The sequence below is a fragment of the Pezoporus flaviventris genome, unplaced genomic scaffold (assembly GCF_033815535.1).
Source record: "Pezoporus flaviventris isolate CSIRO_AGI_PZ_B2104156 unplaced genomic scaffold, CSIRO_AGI_Pfla_v1 ptg000213l, whole genome shotgun sequence".
NCBI classification, from domain to species: Eukaryota; Metazoa; Chordata; class Aves; order Psittaciformes; family Psittacidae; genus Pezoporus; species Pezoporus flaviventris.
The window spans coordinates 13347876-13375437 of NW_026892761.1; the positions used below are offsets into that span (position 1 = coordinate 13347876).

General features: G+C 60.5%; 1 protein-coding gene across 1 annotated transcript; it reads right to left on the minus strand.

The window, feature by feature from the left end:
• Positions 1-781: 781 nt before the first annotated feature.
• On the minus strand, positions 782-26872 carry MTCL2 (microtubule crosslinking factor 2). The gene is given in 17 exon segments (XM_061441461.1): positions 782-3165; positions 3259-4708; positions 4962-5032; positions 5390-5461; positions 5557-5808; positions 6800-6967; positions 7217-7324; positions 7466-7696; positions 8385-8510; positions 8642-8761; positions 9715-10086; positions 10128-10172; positions 10174-10935; positions 13366-13428; positions 16252-16410; positions 17958-18182; positions 26432-26872. Coding segments are annotated over 17 exon segments (4506 nt in total). The 5' UTR covers positions 26564-26872; the 3' UTR covers positions 782-3015.
• Between the last annotated feature and the right edge of the window lie 690 nt (positions 26873-27562).

Sequence of the window (27562 nt, forward strand, 5' to 3'; positions counted from 1 at the left end):
CGGAGGAGAACAAGGACTGGGCGGATAGAAATGGAGAATAAGAGCAGGAAAACGGCAGTATTGAGGCATAAGGAAGGATGGGGGACAATGGGAAGTGGAGGGGGATGAAGATGGGCAAGGGGATGTGGGGTCCCTGTGCAGGCTGAGGTGAGCTGCTGGGCAGGATGGGACATGACAGGGGAGGCATGAGCAACACCAGCATCACAAGAACAATGCAGAGCCAAGTGGTGTGGTGACAGCCCTGGTGGAGAGGCCATGGAGGGCCCATAGGTGATGAGAGAGACCATTTGGGGTCAGCACACAGGGATGGTGGTGGGGAGATGGGTGGGTGAGGAGAGGATGTGATACAGTGCGTGGCTGGGCAGCTGACAAGGTCTAGGTCCTGTCCCTCTGTGACAGGCTGAGGGGTGATGGTTTTAAACTAAAAGAGGGAGATTCAGGGTGCGTGTGAGGAAAATTTCTTTACAGTGAGAGTGGTAAAACACTGGCACAGGCTGCCCGGAGAGGTGGGGGATGCCCCATCCCTGCAGCCAGTCCAGGCCAGGCTGGACGTGGTTCTGGGCACTCTGAGCTAGTTGAAGATGTCCCTGTGCTCATTGCAGGGGGCTGGAGCTGGATGAGCTTTGAAGGTCCCTTCCAACCCAGCCTGTTCTGTGATTCCATGATCCTCCATCTCCCCACCCGTGGGTGCCAACCTCCCCCCTCCCAGCAGCACCAGTGCCCCAGGCAGGACAGGCACCCCTGTCCCTGCAGCAGGGGAAGGCAGCACCAAGGGCAGGGCTGAGGGGTTGCAGGGCCTTTATTCATCACACGACAAGCATGGGACAGGGGCCTGTCATCGGGGCAGGAGGAGCCCTTCATGCGACCTTGGCGAGAGGAAGCAGGACAGGGCAGGGGCAAGCGTGGCTTTGCCCAAAGCAGCTTGGGCTTCGCGCTGGTGCGGGGGGGACGGGGCAGAGGCTGTGAGGGGCTGGGGCAGCACCAGCCACCTCCCCACCTCCAGCAAACCCTCCCCATTGCTTTTGCAGACCCATCACCAGCACGAGCTCAGCCCCCACCCCGCAGGAGACACCGGCACCACTATTTACAGTCAGACAGAAGCGACCAATATTACAAATCATTCAAAGGCAGGTGTAAAAATGAGAAACCACATTCTGAAAGTAGAGTCTTTAAAAATAAACAACCAACCAAACCAAACCAACCCCCCTGTTACCAATGAAAATGCTAAAAACCACCCCAACAGGATCTATGTACAGCAGGTTGCCCGTGGCAGTGCAGGAACCCCACTTCCATGGCAGGAATGCTGCTGGTGAGGGTGGGCAGCACCTGCCCCATGTGTCCCACAGCCGGGGGTCCCCCAGGGGCTGGCCAGGTGCCCCAAGGAGCTGAAGGCCACCGGTGCTGGGCCTGCTGGCCCTGGCTGATGCTGGTGTGTCCAGAGACACAGGCAGTGAGCGGCTGGCCCGGAGGTGCCTGCAGAGGCTGTGACCTGGCAGTGATGCTGCTGTGGGGCTGGAGCAGGAGGGGCAGCAGCTGCAGCAGTGGCTCTGAGGCCAGGCTGCAAGATGACAGCAATGTGCAGAGGCCCTGGAGCTGTGTACAGAGCACTAGGGCAATGCAGCGAGCCCTAGAGCAGTGTACAGAGCAATAGAGCTGTGTGCAGAGCCCCAGAGCAATGCACTGTGCCCTAGAGCAGTGTACAGAGTCCTAGAGCACTGCATTGAGCCCCTGGAGGCACCTACAGGCAGCTCCATCTCCCTGAATCCCTGCCTGGCCCCTGGCACCAGCTTGGAAATAGGTCAGGCAGCTGCCTCCAGGATTGCTGTTCTCTCCAGGGGCTGCCCTGTGTGAGCTCTGCACTGCCATGGGGGGCCGTGGCTGCTGTCCCCCTCCCTCCCCAGGTAAGGCTTTTGCTGGTGGTGACTGGGGACCCCACTGCAGCTCCCAACCCACAATCTCTTAATGCAATTGGTGCCTGTCCCAGGCAGCTCCATTCGGTGTCTGTAAAATGCACTTGGTTTTACATTGCAGGCTGTCTGGAGTTGGGCAGAGCCAAAAGGGGAGGGGAAGAGAAAAAAGAGAGGAAAAAAAGAAAGAGAAGTATGGATATTCAGCACTTGGAGGAGAAAATAACTACAGGTGGCCCCAGGCAGGGAGGTGGGTGCAGTGCAGGGGGGCACCACAGCCGTGGCCCCTTGCGAAGGTGGCAGGAGATACGCACACATCAGTGTGCACACACAGAGGCACAAGCTGCCTCTCCCCACACTGTGCACCCAGACATCCCATCTCTGCATCCGGATGATCCAGGGGGACACCTGGCCCCTTCCCGGCACTGCAGGACCTCAGCACCCCCCCCAGAGCAGAAGGGTGGCCAGGGAGGGCCCCGCATCCAGCCCAGCCCAGCCTGGGTGACCACAGGGACCTTCCCCGCCTCCTTCCTGCCTGGGAAGCACATGCGGCCCAGGCTGATGCAACCACACTGCAACCGGGGCTGGCAGGGATGCGCTGGAGCTCCCGCAGGATGGGCAGCGCTGGCAGCAGCTGCGGGGCCAACACGGCATCATGCCCCCATCTGTTGCATCCATCCAGTGTCCCCAACGTGCTTCCCCCCAGCCCTGCCCTATTTACACAAGCAGCCCCCCGGCTGCTCTCCCCTTTCCAGGCCCCAGCAAGCCCTCGGCACGGTGGGATCTCAGCTGATGTTCCCAGAGGGATCAGCACCGGTGAGGACCCCCCCAGTGCTGGCAGCAGCTCCATGGGAGCGCATCCCACACAGACAGGAGGTGAAGCAGCCACCATGGTGGATGTCACCATGCACCCCAAGGGCTACCGGCAGCCGGCTCCACATCTGCTTCCCAAGCGTCCCCAGAGGTGAGGGGACAGTTAGGAGACAGATGTGCCCACGGTGAGGAGACAGATGTGCCCACACCGCTTCTGAGCGGGGCCCCGCAGGGCGTCAGCGCGGGTGCTGTCCCAGCAGGAGCACGGATAGCAGGCACGCTGCGGCCCCCGGCCTCACTCACTCGAGGCCCCCAGCTTCTCCTCCGCCCTGGGGGGGTCCGCAGGGTGCAGTTTGCACTTGGATGGGGAATGGCGGACCGCAGAGCGGGACGGCCGGGCAAAGCAGGAGGTGAGGGACTGGGAGCTGCAGTCACACGCCATGTCCTGCAAAGACAGACGGCACAGGGGGGTTAGAGGGGCCAGGTACCCTGTCCCCCGCCACAGTGGGGCAGCCCGGGGGGCACCCAGCCTCGTTACCTCGCTGGCTATGGCCGAGATGAGGTCGGGGTCCCGCAGGGCTGCGTCCTTACCCCCCTGCCCGGGGGACGAGGGTTTGGGGTCCTCGCAGCTGCTCTGCTTGAGCACTTTCTTGTTCAAGCCGCGGGAGATGCTCTCTGCTGGGTGGTGGGTGGCCGGGCCGGGGTGCTCGGCTCTCTTGCTGCCCTCCTCCCCTGGGGTCTCCTTCTTCTCCGGGGGGGCAGTGGGGCTCTGCGCCCGCCCGCACACGTTCCTGAAGAACTCCTGCACGAGGCCGTACTTGGGTGCTTCGGGCTTGGCCCGGCTGCTCTCAGGGCAGCCCGGCTTCCAGATGGACTCGGTGCTGCCCGCGTGCTCCACCACGCTGAACAAGCTGGACAAGCCATCATTGATGTTGCTGAGGACGGGGCTGTCACGGGTGGTGGTGGAGCGGGCCCAGGCAGAGCCGTTCTGCTTGCTCTGGTGCAGGTTCCAGAGGCTCCTGTCCTTAGAGGCATCCAGCTTGGAGGAAGACCTCCTCTGGAGCTTTGGAGAGCCGTATTTCGGGGAGCAGCACGGCCGCTCAATCCTGGAGTGCACCTTGTCCAGGGAGGAGGAGATCTGCTTGCTGCGCACGGACACGAGGGAGGAGCTGCGCGGGGACCAGCTCTTACTGTGCATGCTGCTGCCACGCGGCAGGTCAGTCTGCAGCCCGATGCTCACCGTCTGCGTGGTCTGTGTCCCCACATGGGCCAGCCCCACTGTCTGGCTCGAGGTGCTCTTCACCTTCCTCTCCAGCGAGCTGGAGCGGATGGCCTGCCGCACGCAGTTGGTGATCTCCTTCATGTCATCGCTCATGTTGCCGGAGATCTCCAGGTCGTGCAGTGACGGGGGGAAGCGGGGCACCGGCGGCACCGCGCTCTCCACTGTGCCAGCGTCCAGCAGCTCCCGCTGCTGCTTGGAGAAGTTGCAGAGCCACTGGCTGTAGGTGCTCTCAGCGCTGGCCGACTCCTCCGGCTCCTTTGGCTTGGCCATGGTGAACAAGAAACCAGGTTCAATCATGATCTTCCCCTCCTTGCTGTGCACCAGCGGTGCCTCCAGCCGCCGCACCACCGGCGGGCTGTAGTAGATGCGGATCCCCGTCTTGTCAGGTGCTGTGTAGCTCCTCTGCATCTGCTTCTGGGCTGGGTCGTGCGCGGAGAGGCTGTGTGCCCACGAGTAGTCCCAGGAGGAGATGCCCAGCTTCTCCTTGGCCAGGCTGTCGGGGGCAGGCTGCTCAATGTTCACATATGTACAGTGGGAGGGAGGAAGGCCAGTGCTGTCCCGGATGCCGTTGGGCAGCAGCTGGGCAGCTGCAGATGCCTTTTTGCCCCGGGAGTGGTCGCCCAGCCCTGGCGTGGTCTTTCCAGGGAGGTAGGGAGAACAGTCGAGCAAGCTTTCAAACTCTGACATGGAGGAAACAGACTTGGTCCTGTGGGAGGAGAGAGGAGAGAGCTCACAAGGGAACAGGGCAGTAGGTTGGGAGGCAGCTGGAGGCACCCTGATTTCCCCATAATGGGGCTCTCCTGAGCACCCAGTCCAACTCCTCATGGGAGCCCTTGGCCTCCATGGCAACCTTGGCCCACAGCTGCACTTCCCCCAGCTGCTGGGGCTGCCAAGCCCAATGACTGCCCCATGCAGCCCCCTCCATGCCCCAGGGAGCATGCAGGCACCAGCTCACTCACCTTTTGAGGTTGGTTCCCTTAGCTTCTGCTTCAGAGATTGTCTCTTTGTCTGTGATTTTTTCATTGAGAGCCTGGAAGGACACAGAAGCAAGCTCTGGTGTCAGCAGGCACAGGACCAATGTACACAGATGGGCTGGAGCAGGGACTGCTGCACCCTGCTTCTCTCCAGCACTACCACCTTCCCCCATGCATCCAGGCCTAGCATCCCATTCCCACTGTGCCCGCATCTATTATAAGTCAACTCTTTATAACCCTTGATGTTCAGCCATGCTCTCCACCCTCTTATTCCCCCCAGTCCCTGGTGCTTCCCCTTCATTTGGTGTTCCGGGGGTGTTATTTGGGGTTCCCGTGTCCTCCCATCTAACCATACCCCATACACTTAACCATATCTAAACATACACTTGAGCCCTCCAACCTCTCCTGCCCACCTCTTTCCAGTTGCTGCTGTGCTTCTCCATTTCAGAGTGCTTCAATGCCCATGGGTTGGTTCCTTTCTGCAACTGGAGAATGTGTTGGTCACTCAACATGTGCAATGTGGCCCTCTGGGCAAACAGTGGAGGCTGGAGGACATGTTCACGATGGGGACACACCATACCTGGTTGATTTTGTTCTGCAGGTCCTTCGCTTGCTGCTCTGCCTGCTGCTGCTCCTCCTTGAAGCGGGCCAGCAGCTCCACCTTCTCCTGGTTCCAGTTCTTCTCGCTGATCTGCAGCTGCTTGGTGAGGTCCATGACAGCACTGTAGGACTCAGCCAGGAGATGCTGGTGCTCCTCACGCTCCCTCTTCAACGCCACCTTCCAATCCGGCAGCGCACGCTCTGTGATCCCTTTGCCTGCCTTGGACTCCAGCTGCAGGGACATGGTGGTGGATGTGGGGGACCCATGGTGCTGGACATCCCCAGCACAGGGGCAAGGCCATGGGTTCCCGGAGCAGATCCCATGCTGCCCAAGCCAATAACGGTGTCCCCAAGGCTGTGCAGCCCTGGCTTGCAGCCACGTCCTGCCAGACGGGCTGGCAGACGGTCACCCAGTGGGACATGGACTGAATGTGCTGCCTGCTCGGCTGTGCCCTGCCTGCAGCCCTGCCTACTGGACCCAGCTCCTGGAGAGGGGCTGGTAGAGCGGACCCCAAGGATGCTGCTGCTGCTGGCAGCCAGGAAGGACCTGGGGGGTTGCCACTGTGGCAGCTCTGCTCTTTTAGGGGTGGGAGAGGGGAACTGAGCTCATCACTGAGCTCTGCCTGGAGAAATCCTGCCTGGAAGGTGCTGGGGAGCGGAGCTGATGTTTGGCCACGGGTTGCTGCCAGCAGTGTGAGGGAGCAAAGACACTCATCACTGTGAGGGCAAGGCTGGGGCACTGATGAGACAGCTTCTGCAGCAGGAGATTCCCCCAGTGCTGAGGCTGCTCTCCCTCCACCTCCTTCCCTAGCCTCTGCCATAGAACCACAGAATGGGTTGGGTTGGAAAGAACCTTAAGATCATTCAGTTCCAACCCCCTACCATAGATCCCCCCTGCAGCACCCATGAGGGTGCAGAGCTCTGACCTGCACCATGACACAGGAAAATAGGAGGGCTCTGATGCTGCTCTGTGGGGAGGGACACTGAGCCCCGGCACCATCCCACTGGCCCCAGACAAACGCAGTGAGGAATAAAGAGCATCTTCTGCTGCTCCAGTCAGGTTTTCCTGCCAGCCCCGTTGCCATAGAAACTCGCCTCCCAGAGCGGCTGCTAATTGAGATTCCCACAGTGCCACCCTCTTCCCAACCCTGCCCAGATGCCAGCGCTTGGCACACAGGCACCCCCCGGCTCCCCCAGCAAAGGGGGGTGCCCGGGGCTCCCACCTGGGCAATGTGGCACTTGAGCTCGGCTCGCTCCATCTCCCAGGCAGCCTTGGCCTTGGTGAACTGCTGCTGGAGCTCGCTGGCACCGCGCCGCTCCTCCCGCAGCTCTGTGCACAGCTCCTGCAGGGTCCCCTTCATCTCCGCCAGCGTCTTGATGCACTCGTTGGGCTGCAGAGGGATGGGGGGGGTCAGAGGGGGGGTCAGAGGGAGCTGGTGGGACCCCATTGGGAGCTGCTCTCTCTGCATACCAGCCCTGGGGAGAGGGACAGCAGGTGCCACCAGGGCATGGGACCACCCCTGGGGTGCCATGCCAGCGGGTAGCATCCCCTCCCAGCCATGCACCCGAGAGGAGCAGCCAGCCCATGCCTACAGCCTCAACGAGGGCTGATTCTACCCCATCATGGGGACCCTTCTCACCGTGTTGGGGGTCCAGGCATCCCCAGTGCACATCTTGTTGTCTGCCTGCTGCTGTGGGGTGAGCTCCTCCTCTTCCAGCAGCAGGTACAGCTCCTTCATGCTGTTCACCTGTGGGGATACCATGGCTGGGGTGATGAGGGGCCCCCACAGCATGGGATGGGGACATCAACCAGCTCTGGGTGGGACACGTGCCCAGGAGGGATGCCCAACAGCGTGGTCACCCCTCCACAGCAGCCAACGTAGGAGTACCTCCAAAAAGTCCTCGCCCTTGCTGTGCACCATCTTGCCCTGGCGCCAGCGCTTGAGGAACCACTTGAGCTTCATGAAGAGCAGGAGGAAGCTCTGCCTGAACTGCTGTGACTCCTGCACCAGCAGGTTCTTCTCCTGGCTCCAGAACTTCTGCTCCAGCCGCCTCTGCAGGTTCAGGCTCTGCAGCTCGAACTCGCGCCGCAGCAGTGCTTTCTGGTGGTCCTCCTTCAGCTGCAGAGAGACATGTGGGATCTGAGACAGCGGCTGGCACAGCAGCGTGGGGCCCCTGCCCCAGGGTGTGGGCTGAGCCTGGTGCCAGCCTCATATCTAACACCCCTGGGGAGCTGCACTGCCCTGGCAGCGTGCTGGGGACAGCAGGAACATCGAGGCATTGTCATGGGTGGAAGCTGCATGGCCATGTGCAAGGAGTGTGCACAGACCCTGTGCCCCTTGAAGATGGGATGGAACAGCCCTGAAGAGGACTTGGGAGTATTGGATGATGAGAAGGGCCTGTAGGGACAGGCCAAGGGCAATGGCTTTAACCTGCCAGAGGGGAGACTGAGATGAGCTCTTAGGCAGAAGCTCTTCCCTGGGAGGGTGCTGAGGCGCTGGCACAGGGTGCCCAGAGAAGCTGTGGCTGCCCCATCCCTGGCAGTGTTCAAGGCCAGGCTGGACACAGGGGCTTGGAGCAAGCTGCTCTAGTGGAAGGGGTCCCTGCCCGTGGCAGGGGTTGGAACTGGATGGGCTTTAAGGTCCCTTCCAACACAAAGCAGGTGGGTACTGCGCTCTGTGCAGCCCTGGGTGACATCCACGTGACACCCATGCCCTAAGGTGGATCATCAGCCTGGGGCTGGAGGTGTCCCTGGCCATGGGAGCAGGGATACCTGTCTCCCAGGTATCAGGGCTGCTGCCTACTCACCTGGCAGATCTTCTGTGAGAAGTTGTCCACCTCGTCCTTCCTCAGCTGCCTCTCCTGGGAGAGCTGCTCCTGCAGCCCCCGCAGGCTCTCGTTGGCCTCCGACAGCACCAGCTGCAGCTCCTTTATCTGCAACGGCCCGGAGAGGGGAGTGTGGACGGTGACCTGGCCTCCCCGTGTCCCCAGCTCTCCAGAGGGACAGCCCTGTTCCCGCAGCCCCATCCCCATCCCTGCTGGCCAAGGGGGGATGTGGCTCTTACCTCGGTGGCATAGGAGTCATTCTCCTCGGGCCTGCAGGTCCTGTAGCTCCGGGGCTGTGTGGGGTCCGTGTCCTTGGCGTGGGGCATGCGGTAAGGGTCGGCGTCCCTAAAATCAGGCTGCTGCATGCGTGGGCAAGTTAATGAGAACAAACCAAAAGAGCGGGAAGAAAACAAAGCCAGAAAACAAAACAATGGGTCTCCGAAACAGTAAAGAACTACAAGACGACAAAAAGGATGAGGAGGAGAAGGAGCTTCATCACCATGGCGGGAGACAAGGCGGAAACCAAAAGGAAACACAGGATGAGGAGACACGTGGCCTGGATTGTTTGGGGAAAAGGGGGAAAAAAGAGAGAAAGAGGGAAAAAATGTGCAAACACCAGTTATGGTGCCATGCAGTGACTGGGGGAGACTGGGACCTGGGGCTGGTGGGACCACATGCAGAAAAATAGGACTCTGAACAAGCGAGTGTGCTCCAGAAACGGGCTTGGGCCCACAGCCTCAGCCACCATGGACATCCCTGGTCCCTGCCATGAGGGACCCCCAGGAAAAAGGGGTGAAGACAAAGCAAAGCTGCTCTCCACTGCTTCAAAGGTACTCTCCATCGGATGCAGATCTGCCCTGGAGCCTTTGCTCTCCAAATTACCCTGTCTGGGTACCACTGGGGACTGAGGCTTCTTGCAAACAGGGTCCCCACAATTTAGGCTGCTGTTATTGAGGCTCATCCCCAATAAGCAAAGGGGATGCTGGGCTGAGCTGGGGGAGAGCAGTCCAAACATCAGCCCCTGCTAAGGTGAGATTACACTCAAGAGCCACTGGCCACGGGCAGAGCACAACCAGCCCATGCGGGGATGTGCTGGGATACCCACCCCGTCCTGTCCTGGGCACACTCTGTTGGAGCAGAGTCCTACCTTGTCCTCGGTGCCCCTGGCATGCAGTGAGGTGTTAGTCTGGGTTTCACTCTGGAGAAGCAGGAGGTTACATTGGGGGTTGGAGTTTGCTCCATTAAAGCAGGAGGAAACAGGGCAGCAAATAAAGCGGCGGCTGCTGCAGGGGAGGCGGCAAGAAGCCCGTACCTGGAAGTCAGAGGCATGCTCCTTCTGCAGCCCCTCTTTGGTGGTGTCGTGGCTGCTGGGGCCGGAGAAGCTGAAAGAGTCTGTGTGCTCCTTGAGGCTGCCGGTGAGGTGATCCACCTTCCTCACGAAGCAGCCCAGGTCCTGCTGGAGCACACCCAGCCGCATGAGCAGCACGTTCATCAGCTTGGCATCACTGGGGCTCTCACCTCCGCTGCTCACCGCCTCGCCCAGCAGCCCCCCAACACACTCGTTATCCAAGCAAGCCTTCAGCCCAGAGGTGAAGCCGTTGGCATCCGAAATCAAGATGTTGATCGCTTTGCTGACAAGCACCGCTTGGTCCCGGATGCCCACCAAGGTCTCCAAATCCTTGGGCTTGAGCAGCTTGCCTGGACCATCGGGCACCTTCCCACCACCGAGCACATCGGCTTCGCCGCCGTTCGTGCCGTCCCTCCAGCTGGTGGTGGGGATGCACTGCGCCGAGTCACCGGCCTCGGCGTCCGTCTCCAGCATGGGCCGGGTGGTCTGGCAGGAGGCGAGGTCGCAGCGCTGCAGGTTGGAGAGCAGGACACGGTTCTCGTACTGCAGCTTCTTCACCTTGCCGCTCAGCTCGCTGATCTGCACCTTGGCCGTGGCCAGCTCCTCCTGCGAGGGCTCGCTGACCACCGAGCAGCTGTCCTCCGACAGCGTCACGTCCAGGTCGTGCTCCGACTTGTACTTGCTGAGCTCGCTCAGGAGCAGCTTGTTCTGGTCCTCCAGCTCCAGCAGCGAGCGCCTCAGCAGCTCGGCCTCCTCCTCCACGAACTGCAGGTGCCGGCGCAGCTCCGCCACCGTGTCGCCCGTGTCCCCGCAGCCTGTGATGCCCGCCAGGAACCGCATGTCCTGCGCCGGCAGCTCCCTGTCCCCCTGGCCCTTCATGTCGTCCATCTCCGCCCGCAGCCCGCGGTTCTCCACCTCCAGCTCCACTATCCTGCGGCTGAGGATGTTGGCTTCCTCCTCCACCAGCTTGAGGTGGACCTTCAGCTCGGCCTCCCGGGAGTGGGGAGAGTCGGCCAGCTCCTCCACCGAGAGGGAGCTGTCGAGGTCTCCGTACAGGGACCTGTACTTCAGCAGCTCCTCCTTCATGCCATCGTTCTCCTTGGCCAGCTTGGTCAGCTTCTTGCACATCAGGGCCGACTCCTCCTTGGCAAAATGCAGCTGGCACTTAAGGTCTGCGCTGTCCTCCTGGGGGGACCAAGAGGGTGCAGGTGTTAAAGGGTGCTCCTGGGGCCACGGGGGCTCTGAGCGAGCCCTGGGGATGTGCCACCCTCCCACCCCGGGGAGCTGCAGCCCCTGTTTGTGGAAAGAAACAACTTTTGAGATCCATCCTGGAGGCTTTCAGGGGGAGCATGGAGACAGAGCAGGATGCCTGGGTAAGGAGAGCCGTGCCTCCAGCCCCTGCTGCTGCTGCACCCCTCTGACAGGGCTCTGCTCCTCCCATGGAGCCCCAGATGCTCCATCCCAGGGTGGAGAAGCAGCAGTTCCGGTTGGAATCCTCCCAAAGTCCCACTCCTCACCCACCATCTGTCCTTGCTGGCACCAGGGGACAGAAACCCCAGGCAGCAGCTCCTGGTCCCTTCCCCAGCCCCTCTGCTTCCTGGGAGCACTTCCCCACGTGTGCTGTTCTAAACGCGGGAGCCCGGCTCTGGGCTGCCTGCCCAGGCACACTGCTCCTCTGCTTCAGAAACCCTGCCGGACGCAGGACCAGTATTTTCCCTTCCTGTGCCGTGGGGTCACTCCAGTGCTCCAAGCTCGGTCCCTGCAGGAGGGGACCTGTGGGGCTGCGACCCTCACCCCACAGCACCCACTGGAGCTCAGGAGCACGCTGGCACCCATTGTCCCTCTGCCTGGCTGAGCTCATCCCCTTTCCTGTTTCCTTGCCTGGCACAAATAAGATGTCCCCATCTTCGGGTGCTCCTGACCCCCAGCCATGCCTGTGCTCACTCCCCAAGCCCCACCGCAGCTTTTTACCCCACCAACTTTCCAGGCTGCTCATGTTGAGCCCATGGCTGATGGGGTGGCTGTCCCACGTATTCAGGGTGCTGGTTTAGTCCCCAAATGGCCACAGGAGCCTCCCTGCTGCTCCTCCACGCTCACACACGCAGGCACAGCTGCTCTAAGGTGCATTAAAGCTGTGCCCCCCCGGAGCTGCAGAGACGGGGGGGGCAGTGCAGGCAGACATGACCTCAGTTCCTGTTTATTCAGGGGGAAAAAAAAGCAGCAGCCGGGGTGTCCCGCTGCCCCCTGACATCGCTGGGGACACACACACGTACCCAGAGCCACCTCGAGTGCTCCTGGGCTCAGGGCAGACCTCAGTACTGAGTCTGTGTCCCCTCACAGCTGCATTTCCAGTGAGCACCAGTGCTCTCCAGTGTGACCACGCTCACCCGGGCAGGAAAGGGGCCCAGGAAACCACCAATGAGTCACAAGCATCTGTGCCTGTGAGGCCACAGGGAGAGGGAGCATTCAAGGGGGACACATCAAGGGGCATTTGAACCTGGGGAAGCTCAGAATTTGCTTTCCAGCACTGGGTCCTTCCTGGAGCATCCATCCCATTGCAGAGCTGGGATCCAGCCCTGCATCCCCAGGCTGAGGGGTCTCAGCTCCATGGGGATGTGGGAAGCAGAGGGGGGTTTACTGCAGCCCAGGGCTGGGTTTGTTTTGGGATAGAGGAGAGGAGGGGCTGTATTTCAGTCTCAGGAAGGGGGGGTGATGGAGGGACCCCCTTAGCTTGGGTGTAGCTGCAAAGCCGCTTTGGGGACATGGGGGCAGGACTCTGGGACCATCATCTGGCCTGAAAGGGCTCTCAAGGATGGAGCTAAAAGGAGATGATAAATAAAAGACCAAAGGGGGAGGTCTCTGAGAGCCTGGGGATCCCCGTCCCGTGGCTGCACAGAGTGGGCTGTGCAATGCTCAACCCTCAGGGTGCCCGGGGTCCCCACTACGACACTTGAGATGCTCTCAGCAGCAGGAGTGCCTTTACTGGGTCTCCCTCCCTACCCTGGCTTTGGGGCACAGATCTTCTCCCCAGAATAAACCTTCCAGGTCTTTTGCCTTTGAAAGAGGATTTTTTCAGCATTAAAACACTTGTGTTTCTATTCCCGCAGCAGCAGCTCTGCCCCTCCGACCCCAAGTAACAGCATTAGTGACTCACAGCAGCTCATCCCAACAGCAAGTGACAGCTGAAATCCTGCTGCAGCCCAAATCCCCCCAGCACCCTGGCAGGGCAGGGACAACGCGGCCACCAGCCTGTCCCATGGGGACCCTCAGCTCCTCACATCCTATGGGGTAGGAGGGACCCAGGATGCAATAGCTGCAACCCAAGAGCAGGGGCAGCTCTGCAATGGAAAAGCCAAAGTCCGTCAGCTCCTTCCTGCAGTCCTGACCCATGGAATGGGTTAAAGCCACAGCCACTGGTGCTCCATTGATAAATGAGATGAAGGAGCAGGTGAAGATGGAGCAGGCTGGCCCAGGAGTCAATCCCTCCCATATGCAGGATCTGAAAGGCAGGGAATCCCTACAAGGGAGGGGATGGCACTGCCATGCCCAGCTTTACTTCTGGGCTCCACTGGCACCATGACGTGGGGTGCTGGTGGGACACCCCGGCACTGATACCTGCACTGATGGTTTCTTCTCAGCCTTCCCGATGGAGCGAGACCCCCGCTTCTTCAGGGAATTCTGCAGGGAGAAGAGAGCTGTTACCTGGAGCGAGGGCTCTGCACCCCAGCACGGACAGACAGACCCACCTGGATGGGTATCAGTGCTGTGAACCCCAGGAACACACCAGAGCCCCAGTGGGCTGAGCTTGTTTGCTGAGGGGGAAGCTGGGCTGACAAGCAGCATGATCTCATGAGGTTTGGCCAGAAATTCCCCCTGCAGGCAGGCTTGCTGTGAGCGAGCAGGAATGAGCAGGAAATGAGCCGTGGAGAGGCTGAGTCATGGTCCCTTCTGGATGAAGCAGGGAATCCAACCCCCAGGCCAAGCGACAGCTCTGGGGTATCCCAGTGTGGGAGCAGCCTCAAGCAAGGCACAAGTCCTGGTCACTGGTATGGGGAGGGCTGCTCAGCAGGGGGATGCTGACTCTGCCCTCGGGCTCTCTGGAGACACAAGGGACAATCTCCAGGACAGCTGGGGGATGGGGAGGACAAACAGAGCAAGAAAGGAGACCAGAAAGGGGTAAAAAACGATGTGCCCGGAGCAGGGCCAGTTATGTGGGGAGGGAAGCTGGGAAAAACCCCTCAAGAACATCCACACAGCCCCCATGAGCACCGGCCCATCCGTGCAGCCGCCCTGGACCTACTTCCAAGCGGGTGCTGGGGCCCAGCAGCCAAAGAAAGCAGCTGGGAAATGCAGCTGAAATGTGAAATGCTGCCCGTGCCAAGGTGCCGGGCTCCAGCTTTCCTATTAAGGCCACGACCATCTCTGGAGCTGCTGCAGGGCCTCTCCCGGGGACTGCCTGTGCCACGTCGCATCCCGCACCAGGCACTGCCCGGCCCCAGCACAGCACCCTGGGGCAGATGCTGCTGTCACTGCTCCACCTCGGGTGTATCCCATGGGGTGGCTGTGCCCCTGGGTCTTGCTGTGACCAAATTCAATGTGGCACGAGGTACCTGGACCAGTCCCGCTTTTCTCCTGCCCCCCAGCACATGCCATGGAGGGGCACAGCACACACTTTTGGGATAATCTGCCCATCCCGACAATTATCCACTTATGGGAGAAACCTCTTGGAAAGGAGACACACTGAGCCCTGAGGGGTGAGCCCAGCCCTGCGCAGCTGCTAACAAGCTCTGCCATGCTCTGTGCCCTGCAGCAGCAGGGAGGAGGTGGAGGAGGGCTGTGAACTCACTCATTTGTCTCATTAGCACTCTGAGTGCTCCTTGAGTAACCCCGTGCCCTTGCTCGCCTGGGGACACACCATTGGAGCTGGGCTCTGAGCTGGGCTGGGTGTCCTCCCACCAGCAGCATCCCTTGGAGCGCCGCAGAGGGGCCGTATCCTCTCCCACGCTCTTCTGCCAGGCCAGGGCAGGAGCTGGCACTCGGGGCTCCCTGCACTGACCACACAACCATTGGCTATGCCTGTTTTTCAAGCACAAGAATCCTCCAGCCCAGCTCCTGCTGCTGCCATTTGTTATTCAGCCTGTGCTGGCTGCAGGGAAACCCATTTCATGCCTGTTAGTGCAGCCTGCACAGGGGAGGGATGAGACACCCCATCGGGGTGATGCTGCTCTGTGACACTGAAAAAGTGGCTGCAGAGGGGATGGTATGACCACGGCTGGGTGCTGTGGCTTGCCAGGTGCTGGCGCCAGCATTAATCAGCTCAGGGAGACCATACAACACTCCTCCAGTACCTAAAGGGGCTACAAGAAACCTGGAGAGGGGCTTTGGACAAGGGCCTGTAGGGACAGGCCAAGGGGAATGGCTTTAACCTGCCAGAGGGGAGACTGAGATGAGCTCTTAGGCAGAAGCTCTTCCCTGTGAGGGTGCTGAGGCGCTGGCACAGGGTGCACAGAGAAGCTGTGGCTGCCCCATCCCTGGCAGTGTCCAAGGCCAGGTTGGACACAGGGGCTTGGAGCAAGCTGCTCTAGTGGAAGGTGTCCCTGCCCATGGCAGGGGTTGGAACTGGGTGAGCTTTAAGGTCTCTTCCAACACAAACCAGGTTGGGGTTCTGTGACTGGGCACAGGCAGCCCCATGGATCCCAAAGCCATGTGCTGGTTCCCTGCTCTGCCACACAAGGGGCACAGCTGGGGGCAGAGGGAGCTCTCCCTGCATCGTGTCCCCATCCTCAGCGGGAGCAGGGCCAGAGCTCTGCCTCAGCACATCTCTCACGCTGCTCTGATGGCTCAGCCAGCGATGATGCTTCCCGAGGCTCCCAAGGGACCAAAGGCATCCCGGGCAGTAGGGAAGTGGGTTACCAGTGCTGCGGTGGATCACAAGATCGCACTGTCATGGGGATGCCTTTCCTGATGACATCGTTCCTGGCTGGGAGCTCTTCCCAAACCTGGCACAGCATGGGGTGCCCTGGATCTGTGCTATGGGCACATGGCTCCCCAGGACACAGATGGGACCATGCACCCACCCAGCTTCACAGTACTGCTGGGACACCACTGGGACATCGCAGCCATGCAGCCTCATGGCTCAGCCCCACTGGAACCAGCAGCATGTGGTCAGGATACGGCCACCACCAGGCACGGTGCCAGGGACACAGCGGTCTCCACACATGGTGCAGAGCGTTGGCCAGTCTGAGCAAGTGGCTGAGGACATGTAAGTGGCTCTAGCGCATGGGGGACAACCCATAGACCACCAGCACAGGGCAGAGCCACCCCATGCCCTGGGGTGGGCTGAAGCACGTCTCACACAGGGCAGGCACTGCTCCGGTTTCACAGCATCTGCAGCAGGGTTTGGGTTTCAGCGATGGGAGCAGGGATGAGATCCCACAGAGCAGACACCTGCCATGGGCAGAGCCCTGGGGACACCTCCCGATGTCCCCCATGTCCTCTCACCTCTCGGAGCTTGTCCATCTCGTTCTGCACCACCTGCTTGGCCAGCTCAGTCTCGATGAGCCGCTGGCGCAGGTCCTCATTCTCCTCCTCCAGCCGGATCCTCTTCTTCTCCACCGCCTCCAGCTCATTGTGGAGCCGCACGGACACGTCCTTGGCCACCTGGGGACACAATGGGGCTGTCACAGCATGGCACAGTGCACACGGGGCTGGGACCGCAGCACCTGGGCACCACAGGCCTCATATGAGGCTGTTACTGAGACCCTCTGGAGCAGCCACTGCGCTGGTGACACCATGGCTCTTGTGTGTGTCCCCTCCACTGCCTGCTGTGGCTGCTGTCCCCGTTCCCCAACTGTTAGGCTGCCCCACTCCCCATCCCCTGGCCAAACCCCACCTTCCCCAGCCCTAACAGGATACTCATTGCCTTGTTGTACTATTTTCCCACACCGTGAAGCTGGAATCACTGCCACAAGGCTGGGAAAGCAGGCAGACAGCATGAGAGCAGGCCGTAGCCACTCACTGCAGGCAGCAGCTGCGCTGGCAGGGAGAAAGGAGAGCTGCTGCATCACATTACAGAACAAACAGCAGCTGCCCGGGTGAAGGGTGGCTCCATCCATCCATCCATCCATCCATCCATCCATCCATCCATCCTGGGCACAGACCCAGAGACCCCCTCTCCAGATTCCCGCAAGGGAGCAACCCCTGACATAAAGGGAGCTTAACAGCATGGAGCATTCACTCCTGCACCTGAAGGAAGGGAAAATCATCCCCAGTGCCCCTGGTCCCTTGCCTGCCTGGGGTACCAGGGCTGTGGAGGCAGATGGGGTGGTCCAGGCCATGGGGGCAGGCTCCCATTCCCCACAGGGATGGGCTGTGCTTTTCTTTCCATGAAGGGAGAAGCTGGAGGGGGATGCTTCAGGCAGCAGCACCCAAGCTGGGGGCTGCTGGGCAGCCTGGGAGGGGACTGGGCTCCCAGCAGCATAAGGCAGGCTCACAGCCCCATGCTCGGGTGTGCCTCAGCTCCAGGACTGGCTGTTTCCTGCTCAAGAACCAAAGCTACTCCTGGAGCTGCTCCCATCCCCTCCGAGCCGTCACCGCTCCCCACTCCTGGCAGCAAGAGCCCTCAGCAAACACTCTCTGGCACCAGCAGCTCCTCAAGGCCAGCGGCTGGTGGGGCAGAGCAACGTCACCCTGCAGAAGTCCCCTTGTCCCTGCCCCAGCCCGGCCTGCCACCATGCCTGGGGCTCTGCAAAGGTTCCCTGATGGCTGAGAGGAGCAGCCCCATGTCCCCAGCGTCCTGGTCCCTACGCTCCCTCTCTGCACATCTGTGATGCTCCAGCTCATGGCAGTGGCCCCATCCTGTCCCCATCGGTGCAGGATAAGGGAGCTCAATCCTGGGACACACAGCTCCAGCCTGCACAGGACAAACCTCACATATGGCACTGCAAGACCCCCATCCTTGACAATGCTGCCCCTCTCCACCCCAGGACCCCCCCAAACACTCCTCACCTGCCAGCTGCAAGCACTGCTCCCCACTTCCCATATCAACTCCATGAGCAGGGAATCATGATGCCCCCACTGACAGCCCAATAAGCAGCCCAATCCATGGCACTCCCTGCACATCCCCAGCCACGCCATTGAGCTACACCAGCCACGGCGTCCACACCTCACCTAAACCCACGTGTGCCGTGGGGATTGCACAGCCTCACCTTGACGTCCTGCTCGAGGCTGTGGATGAGCTCCCCATCCACCTGCCCGGTCTGTGCCACGCGCAGGCTGCGCCGCTCCGCCTTGCGCAGCCGGTACTGCAGGATGCGGCAGGTCTTGCTGGCCTGGTCCAGCTGCTGACGGAGCTCCTGCAGCTGGTACACATCCTCCTCCATGTAGACGTCCCTCATCTCCAGCATCTCTGCGCGCAGCTCCTCGATCTCATCCTGTGCGGAGATGTGCGTTAGAGGGAACGGAACGCGCAGATGCTCTCCCCTCTTTTTGTGTGGTGGGGACACATCCCCACCATGGCTCCCCTGTTCTGCTCCAGCCCACAAACTCTTCACACACCTTCAACCCCTTGGCTCATAGAATCATAAAATCGCAGAATCCCAAACTGGTTTGGGTTGGAAAGGACCTTAAGGTCATCCAGTTCCAACCCTCTTTCACAGGCAGGGACTCCTCACCCTAGACCATGCTACCCAAGGCTCTGTCCAACCTGGCCTTGAACACTGCCAGGGATGGGGCAGCCACAGTTTCTCTGGGCACCCTGTGCCTCAGCACCCTCACAGGGAAGAGCTTCTGCCTTAGATCTAACCTGAACTTCTCCTGTGTCAGTTTGAACCCATCACCCCTTGTCCTATCACTACAGCCCCTGATGAAGAGTCCCCCTCCAGTCAAGCCCCATCCTTGCAGGAACACGGCTCAGAGCCAGCTGGGCACCATCACCCGCTGGTGACCCAGCCACGACAGGGAGCAGCCAACACGGGTGCCTGTAAGCATCGGTGGTGAAAGAAAGAGGAAGATGGGGGAGGGAGAGGAGCTGCAGGAGCAGCCCAGGCGGCAGCTGCAGCACGGAGAATATGGGATGTCTTTGGAAAAGATGTGTCAGGGAGGCAGGCGAGAGGAGGAGGAGATGGCAGGCGAGGACAGGGAGGCAACGCAGGGACACGGCGAGATGCTGCCAGCACCAGGAACCAGAGGTTCTCCTTCATGTTGCCACCAAGCAGCAACCGCTGGGCTGGGTCCCCTGGTCCACCCCTTCCCAGCTTCATCAGCTCTCATGGTGACAAACCCCTCCTAAGCCAGCAGAGCCTCCGGCACTGAGCTGCTCTGTCACTGTCACAGCAGGGCCAGGACTGACATCCTGCAGGCACCAACAGTGATTCAAAGCCTCCTCCAGACCTGTGGGAACCCTGCATCAGTTGCAGCCCCAGTGCCACCTCCCCATCCAGCACAGGGCAGTGGTCACTGGGGATGCTCAAGGACTGTCCCCTCCTGGTCCCTGGGACTCACACAGGCTGCGCTGCCCAAAGCTTTTCTCACATCCCTGTGAGCATCCTCCAAGCAAAGCTCAAGGCATCACACTGGCTGCTCTCCTCCTCAAGAAGTCCCTGGACCCGGCATGCTTCTGGGAAGGGATCAAACATCTACCTTCCAGCCACCACTGAACAACCCCATCACTACCAAACGTCACTCCTGCTCCTGCCTTGTTCCATGCCACAGCCACAAGAGGAGGATCCAGCACAGGCAGCAGGGACGCACAGCCCCGATTCCCCCCAGGCAGAGGGGACAGGACCCCACTGCTCCTGACCCATGACAGTGCTCTACAGACAGGGTGAGCAGCACTGTGCTGGCTCTGCCAGGCGCTGGCACACTCCCTGCCCACTCATCCTGCTGGATAAAGCCCCAGCTGCAGGAATTCCCCCTAAAGGCAAAGCGGAGCCCGGGAGGGGGGGCAGCAGCTGCAGGGACAGGCACAGTCGCTCACTGTTGGCTTTGAGCACTGTGTGATAAACAAGGAACGTCAAGGAGACAATCCTGGATTATCTTCTCGTCCAGGCTGCTAGAGCGCTGCGGCCCCGCAGCCACCAGCATCCTGCTGCCCCCCTGAAGCTGCTCTGCTTCATGCTGGGGGGTCTGGAGAACAAGAGCAGGGCACAAACAGCCCCGAGGCACTGAGATGGGCATCTGGGAGTGCCAGGGCTGCTCCAGGGGCAGCCTGAGACTGCCCTATGAAGGAGCATCACTATGGGCATGTCCACCCCTGGACAGCTCAGGGGTGAATCCCCCAAGGCTGAACACCAGACAGCCCCGTGACATTGCGATGCACCCAATGGAGACGCATCAACAGCACTGCCTACCCCATACAGCAATGCCACAGCCCTGAGGACACCACCTTGTACCCAAACCAGCCAGGGGAGCTGGCTCATGGCATCTATTCCTTTGGAGCTTTCATGGGCAAGGTTGAGCAAGCTGCTCTAGTGGAAGGTGTCCCCTGCAGGGGGGTGGCAGGGGTTGGAACTGGATGAGCTTTAAAGTCCCTTCCAACTCAGACTACTCTGTGATTCTATGTAAAATGCATCATGCATCATGCATCACAGGCGCTCTGCAGCAGGCTGATGGAAAACCACCTTTCACTACCGAAGTCATGCGAATCGTGGCTTGAATCTGATTGCAGAGGCACCCCAGGCTGTCTGCATCCTGCTCCAGTGCTGACAGTACCGGCTCCCATTTGCCATGTGGCTTCCCCAGGCAGCAGCTGAGCAGGGCAGGGAGCAGGGACCTTGGAAAAAGCCCAACCAAACCTCGCTGGAAGGAAGCCTGGGCTTGCAGCACCAAGAGCTCCTCTTGTTTATCCCTCGGGTTGTAGCAACCATTATACTGGGATGAGGCTGTGTCCAGCATGAGCTGCTGCCTGGGCAAAGCCCATCGGCACAGCCTGGAGTTGCTTCCCCCGGGACTGGGGCTAGCGGGTTTGCAGCAGGGTCGGCACTGGAAGGCTGGGAAAGCTGCAGGAATTTGCATGTACCCCATAATAGCAATAAACCCTTCAAACGGCAGCAGCCCAGCAGCCACACAGCCCATCCCAATCTTGCCCCTAGGAGGCAAGCTGTGCCATAAGCCGTAGTAACTGGATTAGGATCGGGAGCAGAAAATGCCAGTAAACTGGAAGGGAGCTCAGGATGGCAAAGCTGAGCCCCTCCATGGCCAAGCTGCGGCAGCAGAACAGCCCTGTGGTGACTGGAGGCAGCACACGGGGGGCACACGGGTCCCCCTATGGCTCTGGGGTCTGTGACAGCCACAGAGCCTCACCCTTTGCATCTGCACATTTTCTGGGGGTGATGCCCCAAAACAAAGCAAAGAATCCATCTGGATAAGGTGAGAACAGAGCTAGGAGCCAGGAGGAACTCCATAGAAACATCCCCAGTTGAGGGGTGGCGTTGTGACCATGAAGCTCCATAGCAATGATAAACCAAGTGTGAATTGTGAACTGGTTTGGGTTGGAAGGGACCTTAAAGCTCATCCAGTTCCAACCCCTGCCACAGGCAGGGACACCTTCCATTAGAGCAGCTTGCTCCAAGCCCCATCCAACCTGGCCTCGTGAAACAGAGATGAGGTAAAACAGAGAGAGGGCGACACCGAGGACGAGATAAATGACTTCTGTCCAAGAGGCTGCCAGGCTTGGCCTCTCGTCCCATAAGCAAAAGGTGCCCACCCCTGCGTGGAGTCACAGCCTCCCAGCACCCCTGGGCTGCTCATCCCCTCCATCCCCCAGGATTACCCACCACAGCATCCGTGCCCACCCCATCTCTGCAGCCACAAAGATTTCATTCATAGTGGGTTTATACCACAAGTCACCCCTCTTAGGAATGATGCTGGGGACCTGTAGCTCAGGAGGACTCATTTCAATGCCCAAGGCACAGGGGTGTGCAAAAGCAAACACCTCACATGCCTGCAGGAGCCAGGTTGTACTGCACAGAGGAACCCGAGAGACAAGATACCTTCAACCTTCTCTGCACAAACCTCAGAGACACTGGGTCTCCCTGGGGAGATTATTAAGGAAACTAAGGAGCAGCAAGATGGGATGCAAACTGCCTGGATCCAGTTCAGACAAACGTGCGTGCAGGTCCAGAGCAGGAGGAGGTAACAGCTACAGACTTGTCCTGATGCCCACGTGCAGGACACCTCAAAGCGCAGATCAGACCCATCAGTGTTGTGGCAGAAGAGTTAAACCCTCAGCTCTCCTGCCCAAGGGGTGACATGCTGGCTTAGGTGTTTGCAAGAACACAGCATGCTCAGAGCAGCACAGGGACTCGCAGCTCCTCAGCAGGATCCACTATCTCTTAGAAGCAGAAACAGCAACGGATACACAAGAGGATGATGCAAACAACGGCATGGCTGGTGGCTGAGGCGCTGCTGACAGCACAGACACCCTCAGCTTTGGCAGCCTCAGGCTCTGGGGCACAAGGGGGACAGGCGGCACTCGGGGAGCCCAGCCCTGCTGTATTCACACCCTCCACCTGCACCCCAAACATCAGCACAGGCTGCAGAGGAGGATCAAGGGTGAAAGCTGCCTCTATGCTTTGCACTGATGCCTTTGTGCAGAGCCTGGGGCCACGCAGGCAGCGGGAAAGCCTGAGATCCCTGGTGCAAAGGTGGGGATTATTGTCCAGGAGCAACAAGCACCAGCTTCCTCTGAGATTACAAGGACAAAAGCAGCAGCTTCCCATTAACTCTGAGCCCCCAGCAGACAGGAGAGGGAATTATGCTAGAATTTGCTAGGGGGAAAATGAAATCAAGAGGGAATTTCAAAGGGAAGTTGCCTGTGGTGTCCCTGCCAGCCAGGGGATCCCAGCAAATGCAGCTCACCCAAGCCCATGTGGGGGTGCAGTAGGTTGAAGGATGGGTAAAGCACACCCTGTGTCACACAGAGATTTCTTTAGGTGCATCAACAGCAGCTCTAGCCCAGCTCTGACAGCAAACATCAGCCATCCTTCCCTCCATGTCATGCTGGAGCCCAGTGCAGCACAGCCCTGCCCTGGCTGGCACCACAGCTCCTGCTCAGCACAGAGCACGTCAGGGAGGTGAAAATCCACATCCCACAGCTTTACACCTGCCCCATAATGAACAAGCAAACAGCGGGCGGCTCTCTGCAGCCCAGCCCCTGCTGGGCAGCACCTCAAGAGGCAAGAGCCTGCAAATCCCCTTGCTCTGGCTGCTGGCAGGTGATACATGGCACATCCCTGCATCCCGGCTCTGCCTGTGCTCACCGGGACCCCCGGGCATGGTCCCTGCCCCTGTGGGCAGGCAGGATGTGAGCAGCAACAGAGCTGGGCCCCTGTGACAGCCCTGTGCCAACCAGGCTGCCCAGACACAACCTCCAGGTCCCCCATGCACCCCCAGCTGGGGCTGTGTAGCTGGGAATATACTGTTGAGCCCTCACTGGTGGCACACACTGGTCCCTGCCTGCCTTGGGAGGAACAAGGCACCCATTCACCCACCCTATGTGCTGCTCCATGGAGCTGGGAAACGCACCAAACCCCAGGGATGCGGGTGATGCAGGAGGGGGCAGGCAGGGCTGTGCTTCCAGCGTTACACAGCTCTCTCCTGAGCACCTTCCTAAGGAGAGGAGAGGAAAGGGTTTGAAGGCATCCCCTCCCCTCGCTCCAAACCCTCTCCCGTGCCCACTCTTTGTCTGCCCATCCCTCCACAGCTGCTGCTGTATCACATCTCACATTTTCCAGCCCACTGAGCAGGGCTGGGAGCTCCCCATCACACGGCTCAGCAACAGTGAGATGGGGCAAGGACACCCGAGACGCTGCCCCTCCTTGCTGGCTGCCACCCTGCACGTGAAGAACGGCCCTTTTTTGGGGGGAACACTCGAAATAACCCATTTATGGGGTGTCACAGCAGGTGCACAGGAACAAGAGGACACACGAGCCCAGTTGGTGCACCCAGAGCGGGAGGAGGAAGGCAGAGCCTTGCACAAATCTGGGTTACAGAGAGAAATGGGTGAAGTGTGCTTAAAATATATACGTTTGATTATGGCAGCTGAGGGAGGATGCGACGTGAGCTGGCACTGCTGCCGAGGGCTGCAATGTGCTCTGCTGGGAAGCTCCAACCCCAGCGTGCAGCACACGGGTGTAGTAGCACCACACACGTCTGGCCTGTGCCAGAACGCTGCCAAAACCCTTCCATCCCCCAGAGTTCCTCATTTCTCGTTAAAAACACACCAGGTTTGAGCTGGCTCTGATGAACACATGAAAAAAATACTCATTTGCAGCTCGCTGCATGAGTCCTCAGAAATAAGTCACCTCTGAGGAGCCTGATTCATCCATAGCCAAGGGGAGGGGAGGTGCTGGGGACAGAGGGCATCTCTGCAGGTTCCCTGCATGCTGCTCTCCAATCTGGGCTGCATGGCCAGGCGGGTGACGTTCATTGCTTGGGGTAGGGCTTGATTTTTGCCCTAAAGCCCCAAATAAATACCCTAATTTTTAGCAGAGCTGGCACAAGGCAGCCCCCTGTTGCAATGCAACACAGGTTTCTGCTCCTTAATGGAGCAAACCTTCCACCTTGGAGCACAAGGGGTGCCCGGCTGGAGCCTGGGGACCATCTCAGCAGTCTCCTGCTCAAGTGTCATGAGAAACAACCTACAACATGGGCACAAGCAGGATGCTCATGTCAGGGAATAGACCCAAGTGCACATAGCATATACTCATGGCATATACTCTATACTCATGGCCAAGTAGCGGGGATGCCACCACCAACCCCACTGCACTTCTTGGTGCACGTATCCACTCTCCCCACTGCTCCTGGCTGGGGGGGGTTCAGCTGCCACCCCTCAAGGCAGGTAGAACACTGGCAGCCCGCTGGCCTGCAGCCTGCAGGAAGAGCATCACGTGGAAATGGAGGAAGCGCTTGCTTGGCACGTTGGAACCAGAGTGTTTGCATGCATGTTCCTGGACACTGAAGGGGCCTCATCTGTGTTTTTCCAGCTCTCAGTAAATCAAAGCCCTTAAGCTCTTGCTGCTAATTCTGGCAGGACTTGGGACACCAGCTGTGAACTGGGGCTTTGCTAATGGACAAAGGGCCTGACTGAGCATCTTTGAGCACATCCCCAGCACTGAGCTCCCACCTCGCAGCTATAAACCCAAGGCATTTACAAGCTTTGGCACCAGCCGGTGAGAGCTGGCCTGCTTTTCAACCGGTGACATCCCAAGAGCAGCCACTGAGATGTGTGCCCCCAGCAGGTGACTGCACAAACATCTCATCCAGAGCTCCACCCTGAAGAAGAGCAGAGGGTGCAAAATGCCTGCAGCCCACCAGGACGTGGCGCTTGGTGGGTGTTAGTGCCCACCCCGCAGCAGGCAGTGCTGCCAAGGGGCAGCAAGTCAAGGTGTGACTGAGAATAAACTGCTCTGTGCCCCTGTCCCCACACAGCCCATCTGCTCTGGCTTCACCCACCATACCCCACCCCAAACCAGCAAGCCATGCTGCATGCCCGGAAAAAGGCCCCGGGAAGCACAGGAACCTTGGAAAGAGGCGAGCTGGAAAATGTCCCCAGGGTCTGGCAGCATCAGCAGGCAGGGAGGGCATGAGCAGCATCCCGCCCTGCACCAAGCTGAGCAGTGCCCTGCTGAGCAGCGTCCCAGGATGCCAAACCAGGCTGAGCCAAAACCGTGCCGTGCTCTGCCATGTCAAGCTGGGTGGAGAAGAGCCGTGCCGTGCTGAGCTGTGCCAGCCCAGGCTGTGCTGAGCTTAGCCATGCTGAGCTGGCGCCATGCTAAGGCTTGCCATGCCCAGTTGGGTCATGCCAGGCTAAGGTGGCCCACATTGTGCCAATGTGTGCCCTCTGCCATAACGTGCCATGCTGTGCTGAGCCAAGCGGCGCCCAGCCATGGCACACCATGCTGGACCAGGCCCAGATGGGCCCTGCTGTGCTTAAGCTGAGCTTTGCTCTATGTCAGCTGGGCCGTGTCAGGAGTAGGGAAGCCATGCCCTACATCCAACCATGCCCTACATCATGTTATGCCAAACTGAGACAAGCCCATCCACAGCATGAAGTGCCATCCCCAGCTGTGCCATGGTGCACTGAGCTGAGCTCACTTGTACCATACCAGGTCATGTCCAGCGATGCTGTGCTGGGCTGAGCCATGCCAAGCCCTGCATCCAGCCATGACATGCAGTGATGCCCAACTGAGCCAGGCCAGGCTATGCTCAGCAGTGTCATGCCAGGCTGAGTCAGGCTATACAGGGCTGAGCTGAGCTGTGCCCTGTGCTCAGCCATGCCCAGGGATGCTGCACTATATTGTGATGTTCCATGGAAGGCTGAGCTATGCTATTGCACAAGGATGCTGTGCCTTGCTGAGCCATGCTTTGGGATGCCATGCCATTACCAGGGATGCTGTGCCATGCTGAACCATGCCCTAGGATGCCACATTGTGATGATCCTTGCCTTGGGATGCTATGTTGTGCCCAGAGACACTAAGCCACGCTGGTGCATGCCCTAGGATGCTACAGAACTCCATGCTACAGCCAAGGATGCTGTGCCACGCCGAGCCAGGCCCTCAGATGCCATGCTGTGCCTCGCCATGCCATGCCCAGGGATGCTAAAGCATGCTACGCAAGGGATGCTGAGCCTTGCTGACCCACACTGTGGCACACCACTGCCCAGGGATGCCGCCGTGCCCACCTTGAGATAGTCGTTCTCGGAGCGCAGGTCCTCCAGCTCGCGGAGCAGCCCGTCGGTGCCGGCGTCCAGCAGCTCCTCGGTGAGGTCGGAGAAGGCGAGCGAGGTGCTAAGCTGCAGGCGGCTGCTGGCCATGGAGGCGGCCGAGGGCTCCTCGGGCAGCGGCGAGGCCTCGCCGGCCGAGGGCGGCGGCGGCGGGGCGCTGCCCGGGGACTCGCCATCGCTGCCGCTGAGCCCTAGCTCCAGCGAGAGCAGCTTTGCCTCCTCCGAGGCGCTGCAGTCCGACACCTCCGAGCTGCTGTCGGTCAGGCTGGGCCCGGCCACCGGCCCCGGCCCCGGTCCCGATCGCTTCGCCCCGGTGGCCGCCGTCTCCGCGCCGCGGCACCGCCCCTTCGCCCTGGCCGCGCCGCGCCCCGCCGGCCCCTTGCAACCGGCCCGGGCCGCCGCCGCCGCCGCCCGCTTCTCGGGCCGCCCGTCCTTGCCGCCGCCCGCCCGCCGCGAGTGCGCGCCCCCCGCCGCCAGCCGCGGGGCCGCGCCCGGGTGCCCCCCGCCGCCGCCGCGCCGGCTTTTGGCCAGCGACCAGCCCGGCACCTCCTTGGGGCGGGCGGGCGATGGTGCCCGCTGCGGCTTCTTCTTCCTCTCCGGGAGCGGGGGCGGCGGAGGGGCCGGCGCAGGGGGACCCTGCTCCGCCGGCGCGGCCTCCATGTCCCGCTGCGCTGCGCCGGGCTGGGCTCGGCTCAGCCCCGGCTGCCGCTGCGGCTGCGGCCCCAGCTCCGCCCGCCCCGCCGCCGGGCGGGGACGAGCGCGGGCGGCGAACAAAAGGCGGCGGCGGAGCGGGGGGAGGCGGCCGCGGCCGTGGCTGCAGCGGCAACAGCGACCCCTCCGCCCGCACAGCGCCGCTGCCGTGGCATCGCTCCTGGGTAAGGGGCATCCCGGCGGGAAAGGCACCCCCGGGGTAGGGGGTCCCCCGGGCATCTTCAGAGCGCAGGCATTTGGGGGCTGTCCCGGCGCGCTGCTATGGGTGAGGGTCACCCAGGCATCCCTGGGGACAGGAGATCGCCGGGGTACCCCTGTAGGGGGGGGGGGTCACCCTGGGGTGTGGAGGTGGGGAGGGTTTCTGGGATACCCCTGAGA